At 41.0% G+C, this 21,300-nt stretch overlaps 1 protein-coding gene across 1 annotated transcript in view; it reads right to left on the bottom strand.

Moving 5' to 3' along the window:
* Positions 1–21,300, bottom strand: part of Znf704 (zinc finger protein 704) — a 169,881-nt gene that overhangs the window by 6,639 nt on the left and 141,942 nt on the right. The window contains exons 3-7 of the mRNA XM_013012448.1: positions 18,428–18,531; positions 13,868–14,100; positions 7,676–7,776; positions 2,191–2,458; positions 1,482–1,586 (exon numbers count right to left, since the gene is read on the bottom strand). Of these exons, the coding sequence (XP_012867902.1) occupies positions 1,482–1,586; positions 2,191–2,458; positions 7,676–7,776; positions 13,868–14,100; positions 18,428–18,531 (811 nt within the window). The remainder of the gene's footprint in view (positions 1–1,481; positions 1,587–2,190; positions 2,459–7,675; positions 7,777–13,867; positions 14,101–18,427; positions 18,532–21,300) is intronic.

Raw genomic sequence — 21,300 nt, 5'->3', positions numbered from 1 at the left:
ACCATTACCCAACTTGCTGCCAGCAGGATGCCTTTTATTGTTGGCTATTCCTCTAAGGAATTTAATAAATATTCATTGACAGCATAGCATGATTCATTCAACCACTTTCATTTTTTATCCATGCCCCAGGAGGCTTTTAGACTTGCTGGGAACTCTGGAAGTTGCCAATACTTGACAATAACGGAGCTTTTGTGGGGTCTTTGCAGGAAGAGGTAGAGAAGAGAAAATAAGGTTCATGTCTGTTATTCTGAGCCACTTTCTGAATCTTATCAGGAATAATATACCAGTGTGATCACTGACATTGTTTACGTCTATGGGTATTCTCTGATAAACTATAAAAGACCCAATATACTTTTAAATACATGATTAGGAATCAAGTTAATTTCTGGTGATTAAGTACTATTTAAATCTGGTCAGATACTTTGTATTCATTAATTTTCAAATTACCCATCAGTATGGATTCTATAGGCCTTGAAAGAAAAAACAATTCAATTTGTCTATTCTTAGAGCTATAAATGACATACCCACAATATAATTTGAAAGTAACAACTTTTTTTTATTTTTGGTCCGGTCGTGGAGCCTGAACTCTGGGCCTGGGTGCTGTCCCTCAGCTCTTCAGCTCAAGGCTAGTGCTCTACCACTTGAGCCACAGCGCCACTTCCGGCTTTTTTCTTTTTGCTTATGTGGTGCTGAGGAATCGAACCCAGGGCCTCGAGCATGCAAGGCAAGCGCTCTACCACTGAGCCACCTCCCCAGCCCCTGAAAGTAACAACTTTTATATTGGTAAACACTTTTTCTGTACAAGTGTGAGTTCAGCTATTAATTCTGTAGTCTTTTGGAAACATAAACATACCATCACTGCAAATAATTTCTAATAAGTTGCTTATCAACACTTGAAACTCTTCTGTTTTCTTTCTTTTGGTTGGTTGTAGGGCTTGAACTGTGGGCCTGGGCGCTGTCCCTGCACTCTTCAGCTCATGGCGAGTGCTCTACCACTTGAGCCACAGCGCCACTTCCAATTTTCTGGTGGTTAATTGGAAATAACAGTCTCACAGACTTTCCTGCCTGGCTGGCTTTGAATTGTGATCCTCAGATCTCAGCCTCCTGAGTAGCTAGGATTATAGGCTTGAGCCACTGGTGCCCAGCTTAACTCTTCTGCTTTCTAAAGTACCACTATGAGCATCTTTTTCACAGAGAAGTTCAGCCTTGTTGATGAGTTGACCACATCACTTAAGAAATATCATACTTTTGGGCTGGGAATGGTAACAGTTGTTTGGAATCCCAGCTACTCCACAGGCAGGAAGACTGTGGTTCAGGGCTGGCCCAAGCAAAAGAGAGAGGTGTGGCTCAAGTGGTAGAGTGCTTACCTCCTAGGTGTGATTTTTGGCATGCTGCTTTTTTTCTTTCTTCTACATTTCTGTAACTTATTCTCTATGTTTACATTTGACTTTGCCATATTTCTGGTTTGTCTGTCTACTTACTGGAAGGCCTGTGAAAGTGACTGGAGGAGACTGCCAAGAAATGCTGAAGCTGCTGCCGTTAGGGGTGAACTTGGCTGATCCCGGAATGGTCACAGGGGGTGTGGCCTGTTAAATAGAAAACAGAGTTACTATGAGAGAACTTTTGTTTTCCCTTGGATTTAAGCTCTTACTACAAAGTAATTAATGGGAACATTGTCAATTGTATTAATAACTTAGGCCATCTCCTAGGCAGAGTCAAAGGTGGTAAGCAGGTACAGACTTTTTTCCCCTAATATATATTTTCTGGTCCTGGGGCTTGAGCTCAGTGCTTTGGGTGCTGTCCCTGAGCCTCTTGGTACTTAAGGCTGGTGCTCTACCACCTGTACCACAGCGCCATTTCCAGCTTTCTCTGAGTACTTTATTGGTGATAAGCGTTCCGTGGATTTTCCTGCCCAGGCTGTCATCAAATGGTGATCTTAAGATCTCAGCCTCCTGAATAGTTAGGATTACAGGTATGAGCCACTGGTGCCCCGTTATGTAGAGTTTTTAAAAACGTCCAAATAAAACCTCTCTAAGATACAGAAGGAAATGTTTATTGACTGTCAAATTTCAAAATTTTATTACACATACATATTCCTATTTTTAGCAGTTAACTTTTGCTCCCAGGCAGATGGATACTACTTTTTGGTTCAGATCAGAGTGACTGTACAATCTGTGCCTTGCAAGTCACCTGGTAAGCATGGTCAGTATGCACGAGGTAGAGCGTAGTAGGAGCTGAGCGGCTCAATGGTGTCATCAGTTTAGTGTCAGATTTGGCACAAGAAGTTTCTGTCCGGCTTGAGTCAGGGATGGGGAAAGTAGGAGGTGACGCCAGGGACTGGGAGGGAGACACTGGGGCCAGGCTGCTCAGTCCATCTGCCATGGAGTCTGTGTTGAGCTTGATCTCAGTGTAGTAGAAATCTTCTTCTCCATCACTATAGTCAGAGTCTCCAACACGCCTAATGCAGAAGAGAGCAAAACAGATGGGCTCAGCCAATCGGTTGTCTTGCCTTGAAATCGTTTTTTTTTTTTTTTTGCGGATGCTGTTCCCTCTGTCTGGAATGTCCCCTCTCTCTTGTCTGCCTAGTTATCTTTCTCATCCATCAACTACCCACTTTGAAGGAAGACTTCCTAACCTCTCCTCTTGTTTGAATGTTTTTTCTCAAAGCTCATGAATGTTACCCACCCCCCTCAAACTTAACATGTTCATGGTGTTTGGAAATGGTGTTTTTGAGGGGTAATTAGGACTATATGAGACCACAAGGGTGGGTCCCCGAGGACATCATTAGAGGAGCAGACAGACTTAAGCTAGTAGGTTTTGCTCTATCTCACCATGTCACTTCCTCTGCCATGTCATGATGTAGCAAGAAGAGCCTCATTAGAAACTGAGCAAAGATGTCAGTGCCATGGACTTGGACTTCCAGCCTTTAGGAATGTGGGACATATAAACTATTCTTTATTAATTACCTGGTCTCAGGTATTTTATTACAGCAATAGAAAAGAAGCTACGACAACCGCTTAGAGTAATACATCTCCCCATCCACTTATTTAATCATTTGACCACAATTTATTGAGAATCTATCAAATTCAGATTGTTCTCTCTCTTGCTACTATAGTGAACAAAACATAGAATCTTAATGAAACTTAGTCTAATGGAGGAGGCAGATGAAACATCGGCAACAGGATGTACATTTAATATATTAGGCATTGATGAGGCCGAAACAGAAAAATTAAGCAGCATAAGAATGTCTTTAAGCAAAATAAGTGATTGGGTAGGAACACTGCATTTTATGTAGAGTAGTTGGAGGAAATCTCTGGAGATTACATGTAAGTAGACGCTTGCCAGAACTGAGTAAGGGAGAGACTACTTTCTTGTGGGAAGAGCACAGGGAAGAGAAACACAAAGCCTTGGGTAAGAGCATCTGGAGCTTTCCGCAGAGTGAAAAGAAGCCAGTGGCCGCTCATTTAGGAAAGGAAGGCAGACAGAAGACCATGAAGGGCTTCTGTACCTTTGTACAGTTTTCCTTTTTATTCTGATCCTTTTCAGAAGGATCAATGACTACTGTATGGAAACAGAAGACAGAAAGGCAAACATAGGCACAAAACAGCACGGAGGGGCTCCTTGCCACTAATAATCCTGTCGAAGCTGGACAGATGGGAGTGGGAGGAATGATGAAAAGTCAGAGTGTCTTTGAAGCAGAGACTTTTAGTGTGAGTTGAAGGTGAAGAGTTAAGTCCTTACAGCTAACTCTTAGCCTATGCTCTCTTTAAAGAATGTTTATCCCTGGAAGTAATTACTAGCCACATTTCTGCATTTTAATTTATTCATTTATTTACTTTTAATCTTACTATGACGTTGATTCTTCAGGGCTCTATCTTGTTGGTCTTTGCACCACACCACACCCATCAGCATATCTGACATGGAGTAGGGAACCTGTGAAAGGCTGAATGAATGATGCTGGAATTGTTGTAGCACAGTGATTGAGACTACGGATTCTGGAGTTGGATTTCACAGGCTTAAACTATGACAAACATTTTCTAACCGTGGGTATGATTTTGGCAACCTGCATTTAGGCCTCAGTTTCTTTCTTCATTTATCAAATGAGGACCAAGTGGTTAAATATGCCAGTGTTCAGAATTGTGTGTGATGCCTAATACATGGAAGACAAGGGCTTAGTAAATAAACATGAGGACTGTCAAAGGTCTCAGTGTTTATTCTCCCCAGGAAAAGTATCATCTCAGGTACCCACAAAGCTCTTCTCCTTGGAGATGAAAGTGCACTTTCCCAGCCAGGCACTGGTGGCTCACGCCTGTAATTCTAGCTACTTAGAAGGCTGAGATCTGAGGATTGTGGTTCAAACCCAGCCTGGCAGGAAACTCCGTGAGACTCTTATCTCCAATAAACCACCAGAAAAACCAGAAGTGGTGCTGTAGTTCAAGTGGTAGAACACTAGCCTTGAGCTGAAGAGCTGAGGGACAGCGCACAGGCCCAGAGTTCAAGCCCCACGACCGACAAAAAAAAAAAAAAGAAAAAAGAAGAAAGTGCACTTTCCTACAGAAAGTTTTGAATAGAAAAACAATGCATGACCTTAGAAAACACTTATTAGTGGGCTGGGAAGGTGGCTCAGTGGTAGAGCGCTTGCTTTGCATGCCTGAGGCCCTGGGTTCGATTCCTCAGCACCACATAAGCAAAAAGAAAAAAAGCCGAAAGTGGCACTGTGGCTCAAGTGGTAGAGTGCTAGCCTTGAGTGAAGAGCTGAGGGACAGTGCCCAGGCCCAGAGTTCAGGGCCCCACGACCGGACTCCCCCCACTCAAAACAAAAAGAAAAAGAAAACACTTATTAGATGTATTAGTTTCTCCAGAAGTAGTGTGGGTCTGGTACCTAGTTTTCTGGGATAGCTGAAGGAGTCCAGGGGCACCCCTCATCTCAAGGACACATCTGACAGCAGCCATAGATTGCTGACTTGGAACAAACTTGCTTCCTTTCTAATGATCCCTACATAGTACCTAAAATAAACTGCCCTTCCTGACCCTCTGGCCTTTCTACTTAGCCAAAAGACTGGCTTCTCTGCCCCCCTTCCTTACCCCTGCCATTTCCTTTGAGCTCTGGGACTGAGGTACCTAGGGAAGTATCTTTGGCTTATATCAGGTCTTGCTGGGCTTAACTTCGGACCAGCATACCATTGAAGACCTCAGAGAGAGGGATAAAGAACGAACCTATGTGTTCCTACTTCCTTTCCAGTCTGGGGCAGGCTAAGTTGCTGCTGGCTGCCAAGTGCTACTAATAGACACACAGATCTGGGGGATATTGTGAGTCCTCTAGGACAGTCCTCAGGGTCAACTCCTGGTATACAAGAATGGAGTGAAAGAGAGAAACAGCATACTTTTCACATGGATGGAAGACTATGACACCCTTTCTCATACCCACAAACAGTCAACATTTATTAAAAATAGTCCATTAGCCTACAGTTATGTAATCAAGTTCACAGATTAAGGTAAGTACTATGTACTCTCTCCCAGTCCATGACAAAGCTCAGGCCTCAGGCCTTACTCATTAGCCATGACGTCCTGCAAACCCAGGCCCTGTCCTGGGCAGTGGCTGGCAGGGCTATGGACCATAATTCATCAAGGCAATTCTCAGTCCAAATGGGAAGCTAGGGAAACAACTGAAGTGGCTGCCTTTTGAATGTGACCCACCGTGAGTACACTCTGGGAACTCAGTGGAAAGTCATGTGATGCCACTTGTGGACTATAAATACATAAACACATAGCCTGTACTGCTGAGTGGGGCTGAAAAGGATTCCATTTTCTGGGAAGATAGGACTTTAAAACAAATACTGGGCCTGCTAGGTACAGTTTTGTGAAGTTCTTTCTAAACCTGTAGATTATGCTGAGCTGGTTTTGTTATGAGTGTCCTAACAGTAAGATTTGAAAAAGGGAGACTCTGCAGGATTTCCTTCCTTGAAGGTATGGGGGAGAGGCATGAGGGCATTCTGTACTGTGGTATTTCACTATGGTATTCAGGAAATTCAGGCAGATGCTACGGCTGGGGAAGCAGAAGCCCAGCCTGGGTCACACACCCAGTGCTTGGTCACTTGGGTGCCCTGCCCTATAGAAGGCTTTCATATGTTGTCTAGGACAAGCAAAAAAGGTCAAAACCATGTACATATGACCATATATGATGATGTTGAGTAAAATGAACCCCAAGACAGGGACACAAGTGATTTTTTCTTTCTTGCTATTGTTTTTTATGTACTTGGAATGCACTATGTGATTCTTTTGTTTCTTTGGTACATTCTTCCCCCACAGAATAACCCCTGTTTTCACTGTATCTGATTCCATTGCCCTACATCTTGTATATACATTTTTATAATTTGGGAAGGGGAAGGGATATAACAAAATGCTTAAATAAGGATACAAGTTGACCCATTGTAACAATGAGATGTACAAGACACTATGTTGAAAACAAACTTTATAATTTCGGGGCAGCGGGGAGAGGGAGGATTTGAGGAGGTTGGGAGGGAAGGGATGATAGGGGAAAACAAAGGAGGAGGTAACAATGCTCAAATAGGAAATATATTCATACCCTATCCATGTAACTGTAACCCTCTGTACAGTATTTTTACAAAAAAATAGATATATATGGAAGAAAAAAAAAGAGAAGGCTTTCATGTGGACTCAAACATTAGCCTGAGAATTAGGAAGCCAGAACCCTATTCTCTCCTTCTTCACTGATGGAGCTGACCTCATACATTTAGCAAGATAACCTTCAAACGTTTTTCATCCTCTGCCTATATGGCTTTTTGTGGATAATTCATTTCTTAAATTTATCCCTTGCTAGGTAAAGTGACTGTTGCGTTTATTTCTCTGAACTCATCTGGTCAATAGGACTCCTCTACCACTAAACATGTAGAGATGGTTGATCATGAATTTATATTTGCCCGATGCCACTGGGTATGACTCAAGGCCCTATCTTAAGTCCCAGATGCCTGGACAAGGGAGACTCTCAAATACTGCGGAACTGCCACTGCTCCTCTGCTGTAAATTCTACGAGCTGTGGCGGCCCAAAGCTGCACGTAAACTTTCCTTGGAAAGGTTGTGACATATAAGGAGGAAAAGTGCCGATTTTTACAAATCAAGTGCTTCTTTGAGCTAGATCATCAGGCACCATCAGAACAGCAACACCAGAACTATAGCAGTTCTTAAATCTGGGGGAGGTCATCTATGCCTCGGAGGCCCAAAGCCATGAATACTTTCTACTGCAAAAACAAATGTATGCTTCATTTTATGGACAATTTCAAGGGACTCAAAGACACTTTGGAGTGCAATCAGAGTTCCCAGCTTCAGAACTCAAGTTCTTTTTATTCTGTGAGTATCTCCCACACACGTTTTATCTTTGACTCTCACACATGACCCAGCAGATACTACTAGGGATTTGAGAGGCAACAGAGACTCTGAGCAGAGACTTGCCTAATGTGAGTTAGTAAGTAAATGTTCTTTGCCTGGGATGTATGAGGCTATAACTGGCAGTGGTTGTCTCTGTGGAGATATGAAGAGCAAACCAGCCCAATGTGCAAACTTCTATGGCACAGCAGTGGTATGTGATGTCAGAGTAGAGAGGGCAGAGCTAAACTGATGGCAGCTGTGCTAAGCTCCTGAGAGAGGGCTGCCTTACCCGAGATGAATAGTCCGGATGTGTTTTTGGATACCTGCGGCAGTGCTCAGCACCTTGCCACAGTTCTTCCAGAGGCATTTAAACATCACCTTCATGGAGTTCTATGAAGAGACAAGATAGTTACAATAGCATGAAAACCAACCCCTCCACATTTGCATGCTGCCATCCCAACAGATGTTTTTTTCTCTTTATTAGAGAAGTAATAGCTCCCCACATTCTTGATTTCTTCCCCTCTCCAACCAACTTCTCAGCACCCTGGTAATCCTCTGGATTGCTTATCTCTTTAGGCTTAGGGGTACAATGACTTTCACTGATTGTTTACCCTTGATACTGTACTACATCATTCCCTACTGACTTGTCCTACCCGGTCTATAACTTTATTAAGCCCTTTATTAAGCCTATGAAGTCTATAACTTTATTAAGTCTATAACTTTATTAAGCTCTTCTGAGGATACAAGGGAGTACCCCTTGTATCTACCAGGGGTTGGTTGATGCAGAGGAAAAGCAGGTCATAAAAAACATGAGTCATAGGGCTGGGAAGGTGGCTCAGTGGTAGAGTGCTTGCTTCTAGAGCGCATGCTTGAGGCCCTGCATCGATTCCTCAGCACCACAAAAGCAGAAAAAGCCAGAAGTGGTGCTGTGGCTCAAGTGGTAGAGCACTTGCCTTGAGCTGAAGAGCTGAGAGACAGCACCCAGGCCCAGAGTTCAGGCCCCATGACCGACAAATCAAACAAACATACAAAAAAGACCAAAACAAAACATGAGTCATGCCAGGCACTGGTGGCTCACATGTATAAACCTAGCTAGGCAGGAGTTTGAGATCTGAGCATTGCTTGTTGGAGCCAGCAGGAAAGTCCATGAGACTGTTAATTCTAGTTAATCACCAAAAAGCCAGAAGTGGAGCTTTGGCTCTACTGGTAGAGCACAAGCCATGAGCAAAGTTAAATAAACAAATAAATAAGTAAAGCTCAAGGACATTACCCACCCAGGCCTTGAGTTCAAATCATAGGACTGGGACAAAAAACAAAAACAAACAACAATGACAATGAAACAAAACAAAACATGAGTAACATTTAGGGAAGAATAACTCTTTTTTCATGTTTATTTCTTACTTTTAATCTTACAAAGCTAGTTCTTAAGAAATACCAACCTAAAATTGCGTGACTAACTTTGAACCATCTCAACTTTAATGAAGTCGAATGGCTTCTATATAGGCCAAGGGTGTTCTTGCATCAAAGCCCAAGGCCCCTTAAGTGGTAGCTTAATACTTTTCAAAGTCTACTCGCTTCAACCAGTTGAAACCAATCCTTTGTCTACAGACAGACAAGTTGCTGTTACACTGAAGGAAAGCAAGCCATGGGAGGAGGAAAATATTAAAAAAAAAAAAAGCTAAATAAACAACACCCAGATGGCTGCACAGGTCCAAGCTCGCCCAAGGAAGCCAAACTAAGCAAAGCTGCTGGCAGAGTGGCAGCAGTCAAGTATGAAGGGCCCATCTGTGCTTCAATGCCGGCCTCTCCTCACAACTCTCACAGATGTTCACAAAGCTGGAATGTCCACAAATGCATGGAACAACAGCTGAAAATTCACCCCCAATGGAAAACACACAAAGTCAATGTCAACTGACATCAGATCTCATGGAACAGACCTCTTCCTGTAAAGCATCTGAGGAGAGAGGAAAGGCAGAAAGAGGCCAGTGTTGACTGGAATCCACTATGTGCCCAGTCCTGTGCTAAGAACTTCATTTAACATTCACAACACCCCAATGGGAAGCTGAAACTTTGAGCAGCTACAAACAACTACAATGCACTCTTTAGAATAACCCAAGTCTAGTTCTGAAGGCTCCAACAGTTGCAAAGAACTTTCTTTCTTTTTTTTTTTTTTGTTCCTGGGGCTTGAACTCTGGGTTTGGGCGCTGTCCCTGCGCTCTTCAGCTCAAGGCAAGTGTTCTACCACTTGAGCCACAGCGCCACTTCCACAAAGAACTTTCTAGAGATTATCTTTGTAGTAGTTTTCAGGCTGGTTTGGAAAGACCAACTGCTTTAGGGTATAAGCTAAGATCATCCAAGTTTGAGACTCATGTTTTTTTTTTTTTAAATAAAGATACAGAGAGAGGGTCTTTTGTGTAGCCTGACAGACTCCAGATTACCATGTAGGAACAAGAAACATGGCTTGGTTTCAAAGTATTAATATGGCATGCTTAGGAATAAATTCAATTAAAGCTATATTCCAGAATTTACAAGAAGTCCTATTCCTATACTAACAGCCTTGGATTAGTGTCATTTGCCTTTACTGAGGCAACTGAGACTATCAGGTTTATTTTTTAACAGGGTGGCTGAGGGATGTGTATGTGTGTGTGCATATAGCGGGTAGAGTTGGGCATTTACAGTTCACATTTTTCCAGAGTAGACTAGGTTTCTTGAGAGCTGGAGGAGGTTCCAATTATTCTGTGCAGGCGAGTTTTTCACATTGAATATACTTTCTCAGCCTGTCTCCTGGGGACCCATTCCCCTTGGCAGAGGCACCAATGGCTGTCAGGATCAAGAGGTCCACTCAGACCTCAACAAATGCTGAAAGACTGAGATGTGAACTGCTTTTTTTTTGGCTTGAACTCAGGGCCTGGAGGCTGTTCCTGAGCCTCTCTGTACTCAAGGATAGAGCTCTACCCCTTGAGTCACAGCACCGCTTTTGGCTTTTCTGTGTAGTTTAATGGAGATTAGAGTCTCATGGAATTTCCTGCCCTTGTCTGGCTTTGAACCGTGATCCTCTGATCTCAGCCTCCTGAGTAGCTAGGATTACAGATGTGAGCTACTGGCACCTGGCTTGAGCTGCTATTATTTTAAAGTTAGTTAAGAAGCTGGTGGGGTTTCAGTTATTTCCTTAATTAGGGAAGTAGCCTTATAAGTTTATCACCTTATTTCTATGGGTTTTGCTTTCTTTATTTGTAAGGTGAAAGAACCAAATGAGATGAGTACTTTTGAATCTTCAAGGTGTGCAAAGTAGTGAGTTCAAATATTCAAATATATACCAGCACTCACCTATATTCACTCTTTATTGATGTTGTGGTGATGAGTAAATGACATGTAAAGATCAACAAAGAGATCTTTGTAAATGGAATAACATAGAAAATATATTTTTCCTCTTCTGGCTTCTTTTCTGGCAGCATAATGCTTTTGAAATTCATTTGTTGTTTTGTATATCAGAAGTTTTACCCCATCTTAGAAAGGAGAAGAATTCCACAGCAGAACATGCTGCAGTTTGCTTATCCATTTGCCTGTGGATGGACATTTGGGTTGGTTCCAGTTTGGGGTGATAATGAATAAAGCTGCTATGAACATTTGTCTACACATTTGTGTGTGTGTGTATGTGTGTGTGTGTGTGTGTGCATGTGTTTTCCTACGTCTGAGGTAAATACATATCCAAGAGTGAAATTGCTGGGTCATATGGTAAATGCATATTCTACTTTGTAAGGAATTGTCAAACTGTTTTACAAAGTATTTATGCCATGTTACATTTCTACAAGCAATGAATGAGCATTCCTGCTGCCAGTGTTTGGTCTTTTGTATTGGAAATACACACTGTGTGATTCCATTGAGTCAAAGTTCTACAGGAGTCAATATGAATAGAGTGTGAGAAGTCAGAAGAGTGGTAGCTTGTCTGAAGTGCAAGGTCACCTGACTGCAGAGAGTGAGAGGAGCGCCGCTTTCTCACTGACTGGTATGCTAAAGTTTGGCTCACTGTATTTTGTGAAAACTGGAGCTGAGACTGGTTTAAAATGATTTCTGCAACAACAACAAATAGATTCCTGAGTGAACTGAAATCCCTAGTGGTTGTGCAGTTTCTCAATAGGTGGATTCTAGAAGTGTGTCTCATCTTTGGGGACCTCTCTTCATTTCCAGATGAGACTGAGTGATCCTCAAATGTGGAAAAATCAACACTGCACTGGATGATATCTGAAGTCCTTGGAACCCCAGTACCCAAATCCTATAGCCAGTATGGCTGGCTGTTCAAAGAACCTGTTAACTAAATTGCCCAGATCTTCCTGATCTTTACCCCGGTCTGGTTGGCAGGCTGTCATCATAATGAAACCCAAGCAGATGACCCTAGCTGTGCTGCTTTGCCCTGTCCTTTCTGGCCCCAACAACAGTGGCTCTACCGCTGGGGCTACACTCCTTGTAGGATGTACTCTCTGTACAAAATTAGTGGGTTAAAAATTAATTTAGCAGAGCCTGGTAACATACTTATTTGTGAGGGTTTTCTGGGTTTGTTTCCTTTTTGAAGCAGTCATTCACAATTTAAAGTGATTTGTTGCTTTCTCATTCTGAAAGACTGAAAATGAGGAGTGCAGTAAATGATTAATCCATTGTTTACTACTGGCACAGCACAGCTCTTGTGGGAGCACCCAATGTTAACACTTTCAACTGTGACTTGAGATCCCCAATACAAGGTAAAACTGTTCCTTGTTAAGACACCTGTGACGTATATAAAAATGATGAACGAAGGCTGGGATTTAGTAATTGCCTTTGAGGTGCTGCTGATGCTGAGTCAGTTTTCCTTTACCCTAATTTCTGCCAGTATCATTGCAAACTTTACTCTATGCACTGAAGGGGGAGGCCTCAAAGGAGAACAGGGTGTCTGTCTGAGGAGCAAGTTGCTCAGAACCACAATAGTATTGGTTTAAACAATGTGGGATCAGAATGGAAAAGGGAGGCAAGAGTGGTCTTCTTTTCACTCCTAGGTGTCAGTTAGTAAATAGGTAAAAAGGCAAGCATAGTATTAGCAGTTACCATGGATTGCTCTTTAGATCCTCTTGTAACAATTCTCGTAGCAGCCCCATCAATGTGGTTGCTTCCGTTACCCACATTTTACAGATAAAGAGACTGAGGCTGAGATACTGGAACTGGCATGCCAATTTCAGAATGCAGACTCAGGTATGTGGCATGGGAAAGACGCACAAAATCCAATACACCTGGTTCTCTAGGGGTCTCCTGGACTTGATGGTTAGTTCTTGGCCTTCCACAGACTTGTTTTCTGCTCAGATGGCCATATTTAGGGTCATTGCCTCACCTTGTGGGCATGACTGGAACTGCACCTCCCCATACCTCCCTTCTTGCATTCTTACCTACCCTCTCTGCAGGGCCTCTAAGAGGGGCATATGCTCCATTTCAAGTTTAGCAGGCAGCTCAAATTCCTCTCTGCCCTCAATTTATTCCTGAACCTTCCTCACTCTACTTCGTACCTGCCATGTAATATGTGCCTATTTTCCCTTTATGTTACTCTTCCTTGTGGGCAATGTGGATTCTCTGAATTAATTTGCCTCAAGGATTTCCCCTTTTTGATTTCAGTTAAGCTGACCTTGTTTCTGCCACATTCTAAATTACACACTCCTGGGCAAGTCGTGCAATCTCAATGAGCCTCCTTTGCAAAATGAGAATAAAGTTATATCTAAGATTTTGGGATGAGAAAATGAAATAGGTATTTAAAAGCGTTAGGCATACTTATAACTAAACACACAAAGATGGTTATGATCAGATTATTTCTTCCTCACTATTTAAATAGGAGAAAGAGGTTGCATAGGCAATAATCCTCACACTTTTAACTTCATCTCATAAGGTGGCACTTGGATTGCCAGAAGAGAGTGTGGTGTGTGTGAGACGAGATGAAACAGTCAGGAGTCACAGGAACACAGAATGCTCTCTCAGTTTTTATCAGTTGAGATGGGGTCTTGCACAGTTTGTGCCTGGACTAGCCTTCTGATCTTTCCCTCTTGAGCAGCTGGGATTAAAGCCATGAGCTATGCTGATTAGTAACATGATTTTAAAAAACAAAGACAAAAATATTTTCTTGATGTAGAGGTAGTAGTGCTATATTCTGTGAAAGAGAAATGTTTTATAGTAAACCGTGAGGATAATAAAATAAACAGGACTGTTAGGAGGACTATATAAAGCTGTCATAAATTAGTTTACTAAATCCATTAATTAGATCCATTTTGTTTAGTAAAGACATATTTTCCACCCATACGCATGTATACATGTTTATACATGTTTATTCAACTTGTTTTGAAACTTGAAAGACTATCGAAGGGGAATGTAGACTGCTTTTGTTCACCCAAAGAAATGGGAGAATCAGCACCCACACTGAGCGAAAATCAAGACTGCTCACACAGACCCTACGTGTGTCAGCCACACCCACCTTCCTTTTCCTGGGAATTGGCTCATCGAAGAGCAGGTTGCTGGCCTCGGCCTCGTCAATGCCGTCATCTGGCTGCACCGGGCTGCGGAAGGGTTTGAAGCTGTCGGCAGACAGTGGTGGCGACGGCGTGGATGGGTTGGACTGGTCACTGGGGGCACTCCAGCTCCAGTAGCCGCTGCTGCTGCTGCTGGAAGGCACGCAGCTCCCCTCCTTCCAGGATCCGCTGAGGCCCTCTGCACGTCACACACACAGGTCAGTGTGTGTGGGGGGGGGCAGAGTACCCACACAGGTCAGTGTGGGGGTCCTGTGAGCCGGGAAGGGGGGGTCTTGCCCTGCACCCTTCCCCCCATCTCACTTAGCCTTGTGCATCTGTAAACCCTCACCTCTCAAGTCACACGTTAGCTAATAAATAGTAACTTTATAACCAGCAGGCAGGTTTTTCTAAGAGCTCTCTGGTGTGTGCTCTATTGTGTTGTGCCATTTCCTTGGGGTGGCAGAGGAGACTATATGTAAACAAGGAAAATAAAAAGACTTTTTTGATGATGTGGTTTTAATTAGGACAACCTATTTAAGAAACCTGAAAGGCTATTAAAGGGGGGTGTAGACTGCTATTGTTCACCCAAAGAAATGGGAGAATCAGCACTCACACTGAGTGCAAAGACTGTGCACACAGGCTTCATGAAGTATGAGTTTACTGACTGCAGTGCTGACAGAGATGGTATGTGTTATATGCTCTCAGATTATTTGGTCACAGCATACCCCCTCCAATTCTAATTTCAACTTTACTTTCCAAAAGTGTTCCTCATAGGACTATCATTCTTAGAATACATTTATAGCAGATTAAACACTCTTAAAAGAAACAATAATTTTAATAACTAAAGCCACTTCCTAAGCTGCTTATTATTACAAATTGTAGTGCCTTGTGGTCTGTAAATGTTGCTACATCTCATAAAGCCAAGTTGTACCATTTCAGGCATTGTTACATATGTCTGGCAGAGTCAGGTTGAGCCATTTTCCAGAGAAGGACAGTCACAGGAAGTTCGTGACTACTAAATCACCCTGCTGGATGGAGGGCCATTGGCCCTCCATCCTCCAATGCACATGGGGGCTCTAGACAATAGAATCTTCTATTCTCTCTGGAAAGCTAGGATCAGAAAAGCATTTGTTGACAATAAGTACTGAGAAGATTGGCGTTCAATTTAACCTTTCTACTTGTGGAAAACACTATGGGAAATGCTTATTAATGTAGCAACTTTCTTTGAATGGCTTGGGGAAGAAGGCCTTTTAATCACTGAAGATTTATTTTCCCTTTCAAGACATCCAATCTTAATTAGCATTTGTAGAAAGTCTACTTTCTGGATAATTTCTTCTCTATATTTATGTGCATTGTGAATATATTAAAACTAACTATAAGGAGGGTAAAAAAATCCCAAAATGCCTCATTAAAAAATACTCTTAATGTCTGTGTAATTAGTAATGAAGAAAAAAATGACTGGCAGAATAGCATTCACGGAGAAATTTCTTAACTACCCTGACCTAATTATACATTTCCAGTATATTCGTCAGCTATGTTAAGCAAAAAGTTTAAAAGCATAAAGTTTTCAGCTGCAATAGAAGTTGCCCATTTTATAAAGCCAGTTCTGTCAGAATCAAATGGCCATTCTCCCAGACTCACACATTGCCAGCACCAACAAAGCCATTAGTGTCACCTTCCTTCTGGTCTAACAGGCATTCAGTATACCGGGCCCTTATGAGGAGTATCACCGAAGACCTTAAGTGATAGTACTTGGGGTGAAAACCTCATTTAGCAGGCTCAGGTGGCTTATAAACACATCCCAAAACACATTAGTACAAAATAAAATCAAGTCCAGGGTGCTGGACGTGCAATTACGTTGCACATGAGGAACTAAATACATTTTGGGAACTGTTACACTGAGTGGTTACATTACTCCTGACAAAGCCCAAATTAAATTGCTTAATGGTTTATAAATGGTATTTCCTTTAGTAACACTAATCAGAAGGATAAAGAGATACAGAAATGAGGTTTTGAGAAACAAATCAGGACTGATTCATACAATTTCTTAGGGGGCAGTATCTTCCTGTCTTACAGAAGATATTGGACTGTTACTCTCTTTGCCACCCACCTCCTGATGTTATGATTCTTGTAGGTTACAGGAAAGGATCACAACAGTTTCCAAAAATATCACTGATATTCAGTAATTCTGGAGAGCAATATGGATTCCTAAAAAAATCCAATGTTTTCATTGCTATAAATTGATTTGCTATTTTAAATTTGCTTCTTGTTGCAGACTAAATGAGTGGTATCAGACAATTCTGGGGTTATTAGTTGAGTAGTTATTTTTTAATCCACAAATGAACACCAAATTACTATTGTGCTAACAAAAGTTAGCACTGAAGGATCAAAAGGGTTTATTTTAATTCTAACCTTTAAATACAAAGGAACAATAGAATTTTCTGTTTAAAAAAAAGAATCCAGTGGTGAAAATAATGATTAATTTAAGATATACCTTTTTTTTCCTTTCTCAAAAAGTTTCACCTTTTTCCTACAATATCTTCTGGAGGTGATTCCAGCTTTGCTTTGACTGTGATCTTTCTTTAGCAGTACTACAAAGCTGAGACTCAGGATGGGTATTTGCCAAGAGGTCCTCAGAGGGTCAGTTACTAAACAAGAATGGTCAACCTTAAACCAAGGGCATCTGACCTCCTAGTGCTGTGTGAAGAGGTAGAATCACTGCAGTGAAGGAAGTTTGGTAAACTCCTTTGATTCATGACATTGATGGGAATTCCCAGAATCTTGACCATTCTTTTTACTAAAATGGGCTTGGAGAAGGACTTGATGAGGAGTCATTTCTGCAAATTTGCTTTAATAGCTCATGTTTACAAATAAAATATATGACCCATAGCTCAATCTCACTACTTAGCTGGTTCTGCAGAAGTACCCATTGTTGGTAAGTCTCATTCAGTGAGCTCAGTACATTACATGTCAGTGAAGTGTAGTCAGCTTCCTCCCACAGGGAGTTCTCTGTGAACACTTTGCCAAAATTGTCACTGATCATCTAGATGCAGAATTCAGTCCTCTGAGCATTCTGCCCTCCGAAGCACCAGGCATCTCTCCCTGAAACATACCTTTCCCTTTGTTTCCATAAAACTACTCTCTTGGTTTTGTCTTTCTTTGGTTACCCCTTAGATTCTTCTCAGCTGCTTTTCCCCTATCAATCCCTTGCATAATGCAAGAAAAGTTTTCCTTTGTAATTTGCTTCTACACACCTCTTATCCATGTACACAGCCTAAAATGGTGCATTGTGAGTCTGAACTATCAGTACAGATCACTCTTCCAAACTTTGTTCATATCTCCACCAGAAAGTACCCCTTGAATGATCCTAGCACTGTTTATGAAGCCAGTTTCACTGGACTGATTGTCTTTTAAAATAACCCTACTTCTTACGCTAACCATTCACCAAGAAATCTGTTTCTCTACCTTTGTCCCTTGCTGAAGAATCTAACTCTCTGGAAGTCAGCCTTGATACACTCTTCCTCCTTCTTCCTCTCCATTAACAAACCTGTTGATTCTACCTTATTTATCTTTCTTAATTATGCCCTATTCTTAATTATGACCACCAAAGTCCAGGCCATCTGTATATATGTGTGTATAGTGTGGTAACTGTAATCCTAATTTTCCAGTGATGGGATCATTTTAATAACTCTCTAACTGTCTCAGAATAAAGCCCAAACTCCTAGGCAAGAATTCATGTAAAGCTCCTGATTCAGACATCTACTTCATCTCCCACTGTCTGTCCTCTTGACTTTTATGCAGAATTAAATTGATTAAGAGAGCAGATCTGGATATAGAAAGATATACACTAGAATTATAGTTTCTGTCATTTTACCAGCCAATTACTGCATTATTGTGCTTTAGTGTAAAATTGTCATAAGAGAGTTGTTGGGAGAACTCTCCCAACATGAACTAAAGTAAGCATACTTGGCACAAAGTAAGTTCAATAAATGGTAGGCATTAATATTGTTATATTTGATGATTTTTTCCCCCAAAGAGATAGGTACTATCTGGGATTATGGGTACTGTTTTCCAATGATATATTCAAAGCATCTAGATGGTACCTGATAAGTATACAGTAAAGTAATGAACAGACTAAATAATTCTATTTGATTAAAAAGTCTGAGATAATGCTTTTATAAATATTTAATCTTCAGTGAATTCTTTGATCCAACTATATTCTCCATCAACCAGAAATTATGTTGGGGAAAACTACCCAATCTCTATTGATCTGGGGGAATGCAAGTACTATAAAGCTGTGTCCTGGGAAGGCAGGAAACAAGTGATGGAACTCAGTAGTGGAAGCTGAATAAATGGTAGACTCATTCACTGCATTGGGATTTCTGGAAAGTGTAGAAGAGGCTGATAGCCCTAAAGTCTCAATTTCTCTACATTTCCCCTTACTTTTTCAGTTGACAGAAATGAGAGTCCTCAAAGAGAGGCCTCATTCTTGGGTGTCTTTCCCTACACCCACACCCTAGGCTTACCATTTGGCCGCATAGGAGGGCTTCGAACCAAAGGGCTAGTTGACAAGCTGGTTAGTACCATTGCTGCAGTCACTTTGTCCATGTCTAGTTCTTCTGAAGATTTTCTGTAAAACAGGAAGGGGGCACGGTCAGCTGTGCTCATTCTGTACAGAATGTGGCCATTCAGGTGCCATATGCTGCTACATATTTACTTCTTTAACTTATCCCCATGACAACCCAGATTTATGTTACAGATGAGGAAGCTGAAGTCCAAGAAGTAAAATGATTCAATAAGAGTTACATCTATCAGGAAGAAAAGGATTCCTTCATTCACTGTTCATCTAACAACTGTTTCCTGAGTATGCGAATGGATGAGATGCTGCTCTGGGCACAAGAGGTGCATGGTGGATAGCAAATATGGTCTGTGGCCATCAGGTTTCATTTTTATTCTAAGTGGAATGGGATGTTACTGGAACACTTTCAGAGCAGGGCTAGTGACATAGTATGATTAATATTTGCAAAATAACACATGAGCTGTAATATGAAGCATGGAGTTTAGGGAAAAGTGAACAGAAATGTCAGATAGAAGATGGTTGCTAGTAGTACAAAGGAGAGAAAGGGGTAGCTTGGATTCAGGGCTGGAGCAATGACAGGTGACCTGGAGGAACTGGCTAGTAAGTGTGGGGAGATAAGAAAGGAAAGATTCAGGATGACTCCAGCTGTCAGATCGAGGATTGGCTGGCTAGAGCCCTTTACTGAGATGAGAGAGACAAATTAGGGGAGTTTAAACTGCAGTGTTACTTTTGTTTTCTCTCTTCCATATACTACTAGTGGAAGAACAGCTCATAGAAGTAGTTATGTTGTAAAGTGCAGAGCCACTGGTAATAGTTCACTGAGATGAAAAGGTTGGCCAAATTAGCCTGAATAAAGGCTGGTAAGGTAAAGATCATGATGACTAGAGTCAGCTTGTTTAAGCTTATTTCAATAAAGAAATTAAAATGAAGAGGTAAACAATTATGTGTACATTTACATCAAATAAATTGTGCTACCGCATGAGAGATGAATATTTTCCAATTAGGGGATACTTGAAGAAGCACAAAGAGGATTAATAAGCCATATCCACAAATGAATTGTCACCTTGACAAATGTGGCTTTTGTTCACAGGTGTGCTGTAAAACCTGTAAAAGCAATGAACTCTAGAGTTGGAAACTCCATAGCATTCCTTCACAGCATATTAAGCAAAAGAAATTCTGACACTGGAGAAAAATGAAATGATTTCCCTGTTTAGGGGGCTGCTCTATTAATTGCATCATAGAAAATTATAAAAACTATTAGTTTGGCTTTTTGATGTCCACCATGATATTAAATTATTCATCAAAGTGAAGTCTTTCAATCTAGGTACCAAAAGAAAGATACCTTTGAAATTTTCCTTTATAATTCTTCTCAAAGTTACTTATGCTCTTTGTCAGCAAACTATTCCATCAGAATACAAATTAATTGTTTCAGTGTCTGACAATTAAAAACATTTCTAGAAAGCAAGCTTGAGTGTGTGCAATGAGATCCCTCCAGTAGAAGTTCTCAAGACAGTGTTAAAAAAATCACTGATCACTTGTTTGGCATATTGTTTAAGATCTTAAAGTAGTCACAGTTTTGAAGTCCCTATACTTAGGACTAAAAGTAATTTCTGTTTCCTGCAGAAATAGGACATCTTGAAACAGCATCCAAGAAAGGGTGAGAAGTACTTTCATGGAATTGCAATTGTTTTGTTCACTCAGTTTTCCCATGTCGTCATGGTCACAGATGGAAGGAAAAAATTGAAGGCCTCTAATTAAATTGAGACCCTCATACCTCCTCGGGGGAGGGTCATGTTGGTGTGGGGCCGCTTAGGCAGGTACTTCCATGACTGAATTATAGGAGCTGCTGACTGTCCTTTCCACCTGTTGTTTTCTCTTGTTAATAGTTTGATAACTAGGATAAGATTCATGTATCTGGTACAGAGAAATGACAGGATTATAGGGAGAAGGTACCTTTATTTGTAAAAGGACTTGCTATCCAGTCATCTCCTTTTCCTTTTTCCATATTTTGTTTGTTTTTCTTTTTTTCTCCCTCTATAAAGTGAATTTTTTTTTTTAGCAATCTAATAATTAATTCTAAGGCTGGACTATGGGAGTTTTCAAATAGGAAGATAAACAACAAATGCACACTATTTAACATACATTGATTTAAACTGCTAAAATATACCACTAAATTTCAAAATAATGATTGAGCTTATAAAGCAGCTTTCTAAGGAGAAATGAAAAGAGGAATAACCATGAGTATAACCAGAGTGTGCTTGCTGAGCTTAAGTTTCCCTCCAGCACTGGAGGTCACTAAGAACAATAACAACAACAAAAAAATCAAAGGAATACAGTTATTCTATCTCTCAGGGACTACTTTAAACATGCTATGTTACCAAGATGATATGGCCTAGTGCTTGGGTGTGTTTTTGTTTGTATCTTTAATTTCTTTGGGTATAGTACTATCTAATTACTGATTAGTTGATGCTATAAATTCCAATCCTTATAATTAAACATGAAGACTTGGTATACAAAGTAGAATCTGTTACACTTTGAGAAAATGTCTGCTGCATAAGCCTTCTGGAGATTTAGAATTATTGGGAAAAAAAGATATTAAATATTCTCTCCTAATTTGAACTTGAACTGGAATCTGCTACTGAAAACCTAACTGATCATATGTTCACTAACGTCTCAGACTTTTTAAATTAATCCTTTCTCCAGACTCCCTTGACTATTATGGAACTTAATAATTAGAACTATTAAAAAAAGTAATACTTGTCACTATATGCCATTTGTCCCTTAAGTTGATCGGGTTCCACAGATAAGCAGGATTTCATG

Source organism: Dipodomys ordii, unplaced genomic scaffold, assembly GCF_000151885.1.
Source record: "Dipodomys ordii isolate 6190 unplaced genomic scaffold, Dord_2.0 Scaffold17, whole genome shotgun sequence".
Lineage (NCBI taxonomy): Eukaryota > Metazoa > Chordata > Mammalia > Rodentia > Heteromyidae > Dipodomys > Dipodomys ordii.
This window is presented reverse-complemented; position numbering and strand designations above follow the sequence as displayed.